A 14,470-nucleotide genomic window follows, 5' to 3' on the forward strand; every position below is an offset into this window, starting at 1 on the left:
TTATAAATACTTGCACAATGCCCACCTTCTAAGTTTGCCAAAATGCACAACCGCAATTACATATATCCAATCCTTGATGTGACTCAACGAAAAGAAAAAGAAATATCTGCAACGATGGTTTAAAACTAAAGCACCACAAATTCCCAAAAATCCAACACCCATACCTGTGTAATAAGATTTCCAAAAGTCGTCTTCATCTTCTTGATCAATATCTTTCTTTTCAACAACAGGTGAAACCCTACAACTTGGTGTAAGCGGAGGTCCACAAAGCAGAGGATTACCACTGTAGGAGGTATAATTGAAGCGTTGAAGTTGAGACCCAACCGGTATTTCTCCTGACAGATTATTATTTGAGAGGTCAAGATAGCTTAGAAAATTCAATTGTGACAAACTCCACGGAATACGTCCTGAAAAATTATTACTAGACAAGTCAAGAGATTCAAGAGAATTCAGTCGCCCCATATCTTGTGGGACTTCCCCATTTAGTTTGTTGACAGAAAGATTTAATGAAACCAATTCAAAAAGACTAGTGATTTCGTTTGGTAGTGTTCCAGACAAGTTGTTTCTTGAAAGATCTATACTCTTGAGTAGATGCAGGACACTTCTTCCAAATGAACGTTTTGTTCCTTTCCATGTAACCCATGCATTGTCTAAAAATTGCGCCTCTTCATTAGGAAGTGTACACGAGATTCCAATAACCGTTGTGCATGGAGCTGATATAGTTGATACATAAGTATGGCTAGTGATCATATAATCTCCAATACTTCTTCTAGCCATTGCTGTAAAGTTATCAAAGCACCTAGGAACACCGCCTGACAATCCATTATTAGACAGATCAAGGACATGAAGATTACGCAACCAGCATAACCGAGAAGGTAACGTCCCATTGAATCTATTGGATCCTAAAACAAGAACATATAACTCTGAAAGTTCTTCCCCTATCCATTCTGGTATAACACCGGATAACTTATTTTCCCCAAGATCTACAAACCTTAGTCTTGTGCAGTTTTTCAAGGTCATTGACACTTCACCCACAAATGCATTTCTTCGCAAATACAATGCCTCCAGGTTGGACAAGATTCCCAACGAAGAAGGAATTTCCCCGGACAGATTGTTATTTGAAAAACTTAGAACGACTAGCTTTTCTCGGAATTTCATCCAACAATCAGGTAGGCGCCCTGAAAATTTGTTGTTGGAGAGGTCAATAAAAGTTAAACCCGTATCAAAGTTACACAAGAATATAAGTGTTCCTGAGAACCTATTTCCCGAGAGATTTAATGCAGCCAGTTTAGAAGGCAATATCGGTACCCTTCCTTCGAAATGGTTGTTACTCAAATCTATTCCAGGAGAGCCATCAAATAACACCTCCGTGTTGGGAAGCATACCTTTCATTTGATTTGAAGAGAGGTTCAGAAACTTCAATTGACTTGGTAGGTCCCAAAACCAATCGGGGACGCTATCTGATATTCCGGCATTCGAAATATCAATATATTGGAAATTCTCTTGAGTTTTAATCCACGACGGGAATCCAGGTCCCAACTTGCAAGATTGCAATTTTATTGTTGATAATTGAAAAGGGATTCTCCCATGTAAGCTTAAAGCTAAAGAATTGAAAGACAAGTCCAAATAATCTAGTTTGGTGAGATTGAGAAAATGATCATCCGAGATAACACCTTCAAGGGAGTTGTATGAAAAATCAAGAAGTGAAAGCTTTGAGACCAGGCCCAAACTGTTTGGCACATTACCGGAAAACTGATTACTAGACAAGTCTAAATGTGAGAGGGAAGGATGCCCTTTAAAGTCAGGAATTCTTCCATTCAAAGAATTATGACTAGCATCAAGTTTTTCCAGATTTGAAAATTGACCGATACTATCAGGCATTGACCCATTAAGGAGGTTTCGTGACAAATATAGGTAAACTAAAGATGAAAAATTCCCTAAATGTTTTGGAATGACACCTCCTAATTGATTTTGTGATAAATCCAGATAAGCTAAGGATGAACAGTTGCCGAAGGATTTTGGGATGACACCTCCTAATTGATTTTGTGAGAGGTCTAAGTCGGTAAGAGAAGTGAAATCTCCAAAGGAAAAGGGAATAGACCCCGTCAAAGAATTACCGCTAAGATCAAGTTCATGCAAGTTGGAGAGATTGCCAAGTTGATGAGGAATAGGTCCACTCAGATTAGCACTAGAAATATACAATCTTTGTAAATTGGACAAGGAACCCAAAAAGGAGGGTAAAGGACTGGATTGAAAATCATTGTAACCCAGATAAAGATGTTGTAGCTGAGTTAACACTTGCAATGAGGGACTAATATTACCTGAACCTATCGAAGAAAGAAAAAGGCTGATTACATGACCAGTGTGGTCGTCACAAGTGACCAACCACCATTTGCAACAATCCGTTTTTTCTCCTTCGCTCCCCCAACCGTCTAGATTTCCAAACTCGTCTGTTAGGTTGGCTTTAACATCAAGTAGAGCTTGCCTCTCCACCTCAATGCAGGAGCTCACACCACCACTCATGAATAATAATATGCATAGCAGCAAAGACACAAGAATAGACATTGCTGATCATATAGTGTGTGTTTATTAAATGGGAATCTGAGGATATATCTGTCGGAGAATTATTAATAACTATTTATAGAAGAAAGTGGAAGAAAAAAACATTCTTCTATTGCAAAGTGGAATTCACTACCAGAACGTAACAGGAAGTTGCTGGTAAAAAAATAATAATATTGCTTTTCAGACTAATTCTTTTTTCGGTACTTCAGTGGTCATTTCCGTGTCAATCCGATGGCATAACGAACTATAATTGATACCTATCAAATTCGTGTTGTGAACGTCACCGTAAATCGGCCGCGGGTGTGTTACCTCGTTATGTATTAAGATTGTAGAAAAGTGTGTCAGTTTTATTAATAATAATTAACAAAAGATAGATAATTATACTTTCATTATTTGTGCGAAATATACTAATATAATACCGTATACAAAAACTAAGCGAATACAAAGATAAATTGATTCAAACCAAGTTTTGCAAAGAACTTCAGCCGTGCTGTGCCTTCTTGTAATGTTGCTATAAACACGAGCAAATTAGACATTGACGTGTGTGGATGAGGATTCATGTTTAACTCGGGTCATTTAATACAATTTAGAGTCTCCCCTAAAAGGGCTCGTCTGTATCCCAAGGTACAACAACCAAAACAGATATATGGTCTTATTTGTTTGTGTAAAAAGAAAAGTAAGTAAATCAATTTTAGCGTGGGAATCGTATGAAGCAAAGAAAGGAAAAAGCCAAAGGCACTAGCATTTTGATAAGTTTAATGTTTTTTTTATACATATAGCACACACATTTATTTAATTATATGTAAATAGTATTTATTTATATGTAAATGTAAGAAGTACAAAACTTTAAAGTATAAAGTATTTCATGAAAAAAAAAAACGCATTAAAGGATTTCGCTTTGTTCATTTTGTTCTAGTATAATAAAATAATTTAGTGTCTTGAAATAATAATCTTAATTAGCCCCATATGCATAAAACAGTTGCCGACACTTTTGCCTTTCTATCATAATTTTTTATCTCAAGACCAAAACTTCCTAGTCTGGTGCCACAAAAAGCTAGTCTCAGATGAAAAAATTTTCCACACGCTACTTTTACATAAAATATTTGAAACCCACAACCAGAAAGAGAATATATGATATATTAACAAAGTATGTGATATGATACCAAAAACACGTTACTTTTGCATAAAATATTTAGACAAGTAGAATCCCACAACCAAGACAACCAAGACGAGGAGATTCTGGAAGAACACGGTACGCAGTTGGAAATAAGATATAAATCAATATCTTTATACTAGATTTCATCATTAAATCAACAACCATTTACAACCATAGCTTGGTTCTAGTAACAAATGTGTATTGTATTCAACCAAAAGGTTGTGAGTTCTAGTATCACTTGAGACATCGAGTATAATAGGAGTAAAAAAATATCAGTATTTAAAACAAACAACAATAAAAGCGTACAAATAACATAAATGTAACAACTATAGCTAAACATAAAATTAACCTACTAACTGATCTGACCAAGTTTTGTGTTTGACATCATCTCTTAAGCTAAACAATCACAGCAACATAAGACTTCAAATGAAGTGTAACAAATCAAATAAAAGATAAATAATTTGATCAGAGGAACAAAATTTTTAACAAGTGTACGTATTGGTTGGTATGGGTTGGTTTTTGGTCTTAACTAACCAAGACCGAAATTTTTGGTTATAGGATTTTGTAAACAGTTTGGTTTTGGTATATTTAACCAGTTTGCCATTTGTTCTGTCCGGTTAACTATCTACTGGGACAACTTTTTTGGGTTTCGGCCTAATCGGGTTTGTTCACATATGAAGAAGTAAAACGAGCTGGTGTAAAAGAAACTTGGACGATTACACACCAATGAATTTGATAATCGCTTCAACTTGATGATGTTTGAGTTAAAACTTTAATCCCAATCGCTTCAACTTATTAAAGTTTGATCTCGATGATTTCTAAAACAAGTCACTCTTTTTAAACCCATTATTTATTTTGGGTAGGATATGTTTTGATCGACATTAATCTACTGTTGAAAAAGATTATCTTAACCTTGAATACAACACGGAATGCATAATGTACAACCATATGATTGATATTAGATTTTGAGAAAAAAACTGAGTTTTGATTGTATGTCTATTTTCATATTGGCTTCAGTTTAGGTGTCATTTTGGGATGTTGTAAATGAGCCGCTAAGTCGAGTCCAAGCTCGACTAGGCTTGATGTCTTCTTGTTTTAAATTACATGAGCTCGAGCTCGGCTTGAGTCTTTCACAAGCTCAAGCTCGACGCTTTTTTGTTAATTAATTTAAACATTTTAAGAAAAACTTTAAACGAGCTTAAGCAAGTTTATAACTTGTTTCAGTTAAGTAAGAGTTTAACAGTTCGGTTCAGTGCTATTTTAATCTTGGAACCAGTCGTAACCTTATTTTCTTTTTAATTTATCGAATATGAGTATGTATATATTAATTTATGAAAAAGTTTTATTATTTTTACTTTCGTAAATGGTTCAAACCGTCAAAACCGAAGTGTTTTGGCCCCTCCAACCAACCCAAATACATATTAGTAAAATTATAGAAATTAATAATTTAAAAATTAAAACATTACACATTTTTGTCATTCTACACAATTATTATATTAAAATCAATTATTTTAAAATTAGAAAGAAACATAATGTACAAGTCAGTATAATCTATCTATATACAAATACTAGTTTTTAGCTCCAGTTATGAGGTTTTTTTACATTTGTTGTTGTTAATATTGTAAATATATATTTATTTGCATTTAAATATAATTTATGATAAGGAAGTTTATAATATACTTGGATCTACTTTGATCCATTTATGTTTGGTTATGTTCGTTTATGTTCATTTTTGGATGAAACATTGAATAAATAATCTACTTAATGTTTTATATTTGTTCGTTTGTGTTCATTTAAGTATGCTTATTCATATCCGTTTATGTTTGTTTGTGTTCTTTTACGTTTGTTTAGTAATGTTCATTTATGTTCATGAGCGATTCATTTAAATGAACAAGCATTTAACCCAAGTTTGTATTAGAGATGCTTCTATAAATCATACATGCTTTTGTAAATTTAAGTGTAACATCCCGAAATTTCAAGATAATATTAATTATATTACTTAATAATATAGGGAAAGTTTACTCGGGTTATCAGGAAATAAATAATAGAATATGAGTTGGTATGGGTCGGGTTAGTGTTGGGTAATGGATGTGGGTTGTGGACTTGGGTTATTTGAGATGGGTTAAATGAGAATGGGATTTAAGGGATATAAATATCCCCTAAACCCAAAATATCTTCATTCTCACCTTACACCCTAAAACTCCTAACACACACATACACACACATTCTAACCGATCAAGATTCGGAGCCGAGACCCGAGATTTTGTTGATAGATCTGAGTTGGTAAGGTAAGAACAATCCAACAAAGCTAATATTACTGTAAATGGTTAGGATTGGATGGGTTAACCGGACCCGAAACCCAAACTGCCCAAATCGGACCCCTAAAACGTCGATTTTAGGCCGATTTGATGGTTGGGATTTGAAGGCGCCGATCATACGATTCCGTGGGTACCAAAATCGAGTTATTTGGCTAAGAAACGAAGGAGTTATGGGCAAACAGATCTGCAGCGCGATAACTTCGCCTGCAAGATTAAGTTCGCCTGATGAACTTCGCCTTCAAGCGTAACTTCGCCTTCAAGCGTAACTTCGCCTAAGGATAACTTCGCCTGGAGCCAAGTTCGCCTAAGGTTTAACTTCGCCTGAAGCCAAGTTCGCCTAAGGTTTAACTTCGCCTGAAGCCAAGTTCGCCTAAGGTTTAACTTCGCCTGAAGCAAGTTCGCCTAAGGTTTAACTTCGCCTGAAGCCAAGTTCGCCTAAGGTTTAACTTCGCCTGAAGCCAAGTTCGCCTAAGGTTTAACTTCGCCTGAAGCCAAGTTCGCCTAAGGTTTAACTTCGCCTGAAGTGAAGTTCGTTTAGAAAATAAATTAAAAGCGATAAGTAAAAGTAAGCTAATACTAGGCCACCAGATTAGATCAGGCGAGTATTGATACGTGTAACTTGTACAGTCAGCCGAGCTCAGTTTAAGAAGGGATTTACAGCTATCAGAAGATAGAAGCAGAGTTCAGGTGAGTTTCTAGCCCCATTCCTTGTTATGTTTTCGGGGCTGTGTGCATACTCGATGTGTTGTTAATACATTTATCCTAAGTGATAAGTGTATGTCATATGTGATATGTGTGATAGATATGAATGATTGTTTGTCGGTACGCGAACGATCTTCGGATATTGCGCGTACTGTCAGGTTAAAAATAAAGGTACGAATATTATATATCGAAGATGTATGAATATTTCAAATGAATACTTGTCGGGGCGTGAACGATCTTCGGATATTGCACGTAACGACAAGGGGTATGGTTGTTAAATGAATGAGGTAAAGAATGCCTAGAGTGTTCTTATGTTATAATGTAAGTATGTGTCTATAGGTACACGAATGGCATGTGAGTTCTACGTTCGACATAGTAAGTTAGGATGGCAAATCCCTCTGGCTTCTGTCGGACATAGACTCGGCTGGTGATGGCGTAGTTAAGGACTGCGAGCCTTATACGTGAAGTAGATGATATATGTAAACGTAGATAAGGACTGCGAATCTTATACGTAATATAGATAGGCGTCAGCATAGGAAAGGACTGTGAACCTTATACGTGCTGTATTTGTAGCATAGGGGAGGACTGCGAACCTCGTACGTGCTATGAATTAGGTTGCAGCATAGGAAAGGACTGTGAACCTTATACGTGCTGTATTTGTAGCATAGGGGAGGACTGCGAACCTCGTACGTGCTATGAATTAGGTTGCAACATAGGGAAGGACTGCGAACCTTGTACGTGTTGTGGATGTATGTCAGCATAGGAAAGGGCTGTGAACCTTATACGTGCTGGTTTTGTAGCATAGGGGAGGGCTGCGAACCTCGTACGTGCTATGAGTTAGGTTGCAACATAGGGAAGGACTGCGAACCTTGTACGTGTTGTGGATGTATTATGGTATAGGAAAGGACTGCGAACCTTGTACGTACCATAAATGGTGAACATAGGTAAGGACTGCGAACCTTGTACGTGTTCACGACCTTGAGTACAGGTATAGACGGTGAACTATGAACGTACTCTCGGTAAACTGAGGATAGTGATTGTAGATATGTATGTATGTATGGTAGCAAGTATGTATGTAGAACAGAAGGGTAACTAGTGAAGTATGGATATGTATCTACGGATATGTATGTATGTGTATGTATTGTATGGCGTTCGATTAACTAGAACTCACTCAGCGTAGCTGACTTTTAGTATGCACGCAGGTGAGCTGATTATAGAGTTAGCATGAGGATGACACACGGCATGGATTGAACGGCTGGCATCTGAAGAAAGAAGTAAAAATGTTTTGAATATAGAGTTTTGTGTTATGGTATCAAAGAAAAGATTTAATGTTTTGTAACAAATGATTGATGTTTTATATTCCGCGAAAAGTTTTAATAAACTCTGATTTGAAGGACTGTGTTTATGAGTAAATCCGACACGAAAGTAGGGCCACCGGGTTCGGGGCCTTACATTAAGATAGCATAATATGTTAGTAATCTGTCACCAATAAAACCGTTTTAGGCATGGAATCAAGTTTGGTGTGGTGGTGGTATGAGTGATGAAGATTAAACGGACTGGCCCTGATATGGTTTCATAAATAAAAGAGGAGGTAAGGGGCGACCGGATCTGAACGGGTGGTCGATTAACCAGTGTTCATTTGTTGATTCAGGAGAAATCCAACAAAGAAGGAGCATTTGATGTAAACGATGATGGTGGTTGATGAATTAGAGGGGAGGTTGATTATGGTAGGTGGTAATCGGAAGTTAACCGGTGATGGATAAGATAAACCACCGATGAATAGTATGTAGATGAGAGAATTGAATTAAGGTTTGATAATGAAAGAGTTTCACAAATAAATGAGATGTTATAAAGTGTTTAAGGGCTATTCAGGTTTGGTGAGACTCATGAATTGCGAAAATTATTGTTTGAAGATAAAAAAAATTCACAAATAAATGACATGTTATAACCCATTTTAAAGGCTATCCAGATTTGGTGAACCGAGCGAGGCTTTGCTCGTTCTTGGTTTGTTTTCAAACCAGACAGAGTGGATCGGCTCATTTTCCGAGCAATTTCCGAATGAGCGGCGTACGAACGGCGAGCGGCGAGCAGTTTAGACAGCCCTAGGTGAAATCCATCTAATCAAGACCGGCCCTTGAGTAGGCCAAATTGGGCGGTCGACCGAGGCACGTAATATTTGGGGGTCAAAGTTATATATATTATTTTTTTTTTATATATAATAGGTATGGATCTTGATCATCTCAAATATTGGGTCCAAATTCTTTTTATCTTCATTTAAGCTATTTGGCCCGAGCTAAATTCAAAAACTAAAAAAAAAAAATTACGTTAATCAACGTATAAAAAATTAGCTTATATATTTTGTTTCTCGTCAGGGCCTACAAACCTTTTTATTTTGACTTAACCGAGGTATTTAAATTCTTGAAGATAGCCCTGCCCCTAATAAATGAGGGATCCAAGGGGATCTAGGCGGGGTCAGGGTCGAGTTTGAAAATGGCAATTGTTGCTTCACTAAAATTCATTAGGAATTGATGTTTCCGGAATGTCATAAGTGAAACTCGGTGTCAAAGTTATGCCGATTATAAATGCAATTTAAATTTCAAAATGAAAGTTGTCGTCCTGTCGAACGCAGTTTGTAGCCCAATACGCAAATATGATTTTTCTTGATCATTACTCTCGTTCCTTTTGTTTCTAGTACTTAACACATCAAGCTTACACATAGCACAGCCTGCGAGGAAAATAAAGCAAATTATTGGTTGCCTTCACATCATTTGACTTTTGGAAATAAACATAATGCAAGTCTTGTTAGGCAATTAAATGAACTAGTGGACGAGTTAGGTTTCTTTACGTTTTCATATGAATTAACGAGTAACTTAGACAATCACCTAACCTTCTTAAATACATTTGGCTAATTAGTCAAAGCCAAGTCGTTTTCTAATAATCAATCTAAGACCATGTGTAGTAGTGGTAAAGCCACACTTAGTGACGCATCACATATCCTGGATCAAGTAAAGACTCTGGGTTTCGACAAGCTACCGCCGCATCCATTTCATTAGGAATTGATGATCTTTTAACAATACCTTCTAAAAGATGGCTTCCTTCCTTTTGCCGTATTTCGCTCAAAGAGTTGAAGATGCGACAGGTGATGTACATCATAAAAGGGCTTTAAGCGGAAAATTGTGTAGTGGTATAAAGTCTCATAATCATTACACAAATATTACTTTAATTATTTTTTTGTCTAATTTTTTAAAAATAAATAATATAAATGTGAAGGAAAAACCATGATTGGGTAAGCTCTCCCCTCACCCGGCGCCTTCACCAAAACACCCAAAGCCCAAAAAGCCGTCATAGCGTCCCTGGGGTGGTGTTCCAGGCGCTATGGGGCTTTTTCTCCCCTCCCAAAGCGCCCATTGCACATAGTCTAAAGTCGATGTAGAGTATCTCAATCGCCCTTTATCATTTTCTAACACTCATTTTTACAAACAATTTGAGCAAATTAGAGACATAATTTTCAGCCAGTTGTCATACAGAAGAACAAAGCGTTCAGTACTTACGAACTAGAAATCATTAACTATTTGAGTCTCTTCTCATGACTATAACATGAAGTCAAACAAATATTAATTAGACTAGTTGTAAATTGCCCTTTATACTCAAATAAAAGGATGTAAAGAGTAAGGCACCTCAAGCGTTTCAAAGTGTATCCAAAGTACTCTGCAACTCGTAGACAACATTTCTGATATTCATCCGTTGTGCGGGGGAATCCAGTGAGCATAATACTCCAATCTTCAAAAGTGAAGTCACACAATGCTCTATATTCTTTGTGTTTGGGTTCTTACTATTCATAGCAATTTCATCTTTTTGATCACAATTTAGAACGCCACAATCACTTTCATCATCTTGATGATAATTTAAAAGGTCACCATCAATAACATCAGTTACATGGTCATCTTGCAAGGCCATGCTCGCAAATTTATGGAGGTTGAGACCATCATTGAAGATGTCGTATGTCGGCCTTTTCCCTGTCATCACCTCCAACAATAATATTCCAAAACTATAGACATCCCCACTACTTGTCATCCCACTCCCAAGACCATACTCTACAACGTGTAAGCATTTATTAGAGAAAAAAAGGTAAGAAAAATACAAGCATTTGTGTATGCATGAATTTTTACCTGGAGCTGCATACCCAATGGTTCCTTTAATAGCTAAAGAGTTGTTTTTGTTTGAATCATGATTTCCAAGAAATCGGGCCAAACCAAAGTCTCCAACATGAGCCACCATATCACTATCAAGTAAAATGTTGCTAGGCTTCAAATCACCGTGAACAATGGTAGTTACACAATGATTATGAAGATAATCAAGTGCACACGCTACATCTATGAGAATATGTATTCTTGCAATAATGTCAAGTCTAGATTTTCTTGCACTTGAGTGCAACCAGTCATGTAAATTCCCATTAGGCATGAACTCGTAAACCAAAGCTTTGAAATCATTGCCTTTAAAGTCAATACTTGAACATGAAGTTATTATCTTCAATAAATTTCGGTGTCGGATACTCCGCCATACTTCACACTCTGCAAGAAAGCTTCTATCGGCTCCTCGAATTTGGAGATGTACAACTTTGACTGCAACATATCCACCATGAAGGATTCCTTTATAGACAGAGCTGAATCCCCCCTCTCCAATCAAATTTTCTTCAGCGAACCCATTGGTAGCCTCAAGAAGTTGACTATATGTTAAGTTCGAGAGTGGTTCGCTCGCCGATGATTGAGGTTGTCGGGCCTTGGGTCTCTTCTTAGACCAAACGTATACAAATAATAATACAGAGAAAAGTAGGAATCCAATTAAAACAGCTAGCACGATTAATAAAGGAAACCTTTTTTTGTGTTTCTTCATCACCTTGCATTTTGGTAACCCGAGTTCAACTAAGCCACCACAAAGCCTATTATTACCGGAAACTGAGAAGGCATTTGTTTTGGAAAACACTCCTGCAACTGGTACTTCACCCTCAAAATCATTAAAAGATAAGTCCAGATATTCTAACGAAAAATGTTCCAAGAATCGAGGAATTTGGCCGGATAAATTATTATAAGAAAGATCTAGTCTTGCCACTCCTCTCATGGAACTTAATGATGGTGGTATGATTCCTTGGAATGAGTTTCTTTTGAGTGATAAAAACAAAAGGCTAGTGCAACCACCAAGGCTGCCAGGAATGTTGCCTGATAAATTATTATGCGATAAATCTAGATAAGTTAGCATCTTAAGGTCTCCAACCTCTATTGGAAGTGAACCAAGCAGGTTGTTGTGAGAAAGATTTAGTATTATGGACAGAGATGAAAGTTGAAGAATCTCTTTAGGTATTCTATCACTGAGTTTATTGTCACTAAGGAACAACCCTAGTAGTTTTTGACAATTTCCTAGGCTTAATGGAATACGCCCTTCCAATCTGTTGGAGTTTAAAGCAAGTTTATTCAAGGATGATAAGTTTCCTATGGCATCTGGAATCAAACCTTCAAATTGGTTTCCATACATAGTAACAACTCCAAGATTTTGAAGCTTACCAATAGCAGAGGGGATTTTTCCGGTGAATCGATTACCTCCTAAATGCAAATTGGTCAAACCAACTAGATTACCTATACTTGAGGGGAGGTTTCCATATAACTGATTTTCACCAAAAGATAGATAATATAGTTGATAAGAAAGATTACCAATTGATCCGGGGAGCACCGCTCGAAAATTGTTGTAAGGAATATCCAATATTTGTAACTTGCTACAGTTTTTCAAAGAATCGAGAAACTTCATTTCATCAGCTTCACCGCTTCCCAAAAAATTTCCACCTAAGGTTATTTGATATAAATTTATAAGTTTTGCAAAGTCGACTGCCAACTCCCCATTAAATTTATTGTCAGACATTTCAATAAGTTCTAGTTTTGAACAATTAGATATGGAGAGTGGTAGATGTCCAGTGAGGTTGTTATCGCTTAACTGAAGGTTAACGATATTTGGAAGTGTTGTACCTATGGTTGAGGGAAGGCTACCGGTAAGTTGATTATCAGGCAATGAGAGATCCGTTAGGAGCGAAAGGTTATAAATGGAATCAGGTATGGTTCCATTTAAGTTGCATACACCCAAGTAAAGTACTTTCAAACGTTTCCAATTGCCTAAGGTGTCTGGAATGTTCCCACCCCATGGGATTCTCGAGGCTGAGAACGATTCGACAAATGTAAGATTACCCAAGAAAGACGGGATTCCACCTGTAAAGTTATTTCTATGAATAACAATAAAAACAAGTTTTGAGAGGAAACCAATCTCCTTGGGTATGCTTCCACCTAACCTGTTTTCAGAAATGACAAGCGTATCAAGGTTATAACAACCAGACAAGTTAGTTGGAATAACTCCCTCAAATTTGTTACGGTCAAAGTTGAGCAAGCTCATCCTAGATAAACGACCGAGTTCCTGAGGGATGGTTCCTTGAAAGCTATTGTTGAATATTACAAGTGCACGAAGGAAGCTAAGATTCCCCACATGAGGAGACAAATAGCCTGCTAGACCTTGGGAATACAGTCTCACACGAGTCACTCGCTTGTGCTTCTTCCCACATAAAACACCATTCCAATCACAATAATGAAAGGAAGTGTTCCATGAGGCTAGAGCTCCGTGCGGATCATGGGTGATCATCGACTTAAATGACAACAACGCCAAATGATCAGTCTCGTTTCCTCCATAGGAAGCAGAGGTGGGAGTTGTAATTAGAAATATAACAAGGCTAAAAAGACGAAAAGCGAGATGAGAGGAAGATGGAAAGAAAATTGGCTTGTGTGGTTTCATTTTTGGAACTACATGAAAATAGTAGGACAGGCAGTGGTTTTGTATATTCATTAATGTAAGATAGATGAAAATAATGAAACGAATGCCATCCACAAATTGAGTTGAGGACATATGCCTGCCAAGTCTTTATAGCAATAAATGTCTATATAAAGATTAGAGAGTAAAATTTATATAGAGAGTCCTAAATTATTGAATCCATTAAAGCTTCTGGAAGATCTTAAATACAAAGACATTGCCTTGCAAGGATCTTAAACTAGTTACTTTGCTGATTAAATATATACTAAAAAAAGTTAAAAATGCAAGTAAAAATATATAGTACACTGATCTAATCAGCCATTAATCAAAAATAAAACTTACATGAACACAAAATAAACACATCATTTTTGTAAACACCCAAATGGCCAAATCATATTATATAAAACATCAAGATCATAAAACTAAGAATTATAAACTAGTAAGAACACTGGACACGTATAAGACAATTGTCTTTAAAAATGAAAGGAAATTTGACGCCTGAACATGATAAAGAAGTGTTTTCGACCAAAAAAATATATTTTAAAAAAATGCATATAAATTACTTACATTAAGATTGACGTTGACGTTTAATATAATTATGTCGTAATCATGAAAGACTTCATGATCTTGAAAGAATTTGATCTCAAATATAACCCGAGCAATAAGAGAGAATGGAGAAGATGCTATATTTTTACAATATTGATGCAATTCTAATGATCCCAAGCATATTATGAAATTACGGGAAAAAAATATTTTTCATGAATGTGATGCAACAATAAATATAACGATATAATGGATTGAAAAAAGAAAATTTCGTTCAATGATTTTCAAATATATTAAAAGCTTGATGTGGAAATATTAAATGATAAGATATAATAAGTTGGTTGATAGT

General features: G+C 36.4%; 2 protein-coding genes across 2 annotated transcripts; both read right to left on the reverse strand.

Annotated features, from left to right (window-relative positions):
- On the reverse strand, window positions 1–2,735 carry LOC143581514 (receptor-like protein EIX2). Its single transcript, XM_077064281.1, has 2 exons — window positions 2,004–2,735; window positions 1–1,937 (listed from the first exon to the last, which is right to left on the reverse strand). The coding sequence occupies exons 1-2, from the start codon at window positions 2,563–2,565 to the stop codon at window positions 1–3; spliced, it is 2,499 nt and encodes an 832-aa protein (XP_076920396.1). The 5' UTR covers window positions 2,566–2,735.
- Window positions 2,736–10,342: 7,607 nt separating this feature from the next.
- Window positions 10,343–13,696, reverse strand: LOC143581519 (receptor kinase-like protein Xa21). The gene is made up of 2 exons (XM_077064285.1): window positions 10,908–13,696; window positions 10,343–10,832 (listed from the first exon to the last, which is right to left on the reverse strand). Exons 1-2 carry the CDS (start codon window positions 13,672–13,674, stop codon window positions 10,426–10,428), a joined length of 3,174 nt encoding a protein of 1,057 aa, XP_076920400.1. The 5' UTR covers window positions 13,675–13,696; the 3' UTR covers window positions 10,343–10,425.
- Between the last annotated feature and the right edge of the window lie 774 nt (window positions 13,697–14,470).

Source organism: Bidens hawaiensis, unplaced genomic scaffold (genome assembly GCF_021521415.1).
Source record: "Bidens hawaiensis isolate Kalapana, Puna unplaced genomic scaffold, B.hawaiensis_p1.1 tig00031087_1, whole genome shotgun sequence".
Lineage (NCBI taxonomy): Eukaryota > Viridiplantae > Streptophyta > Magnoliopsida > Asterales > Asteraceae > Bidens > Bidens hawaiensis.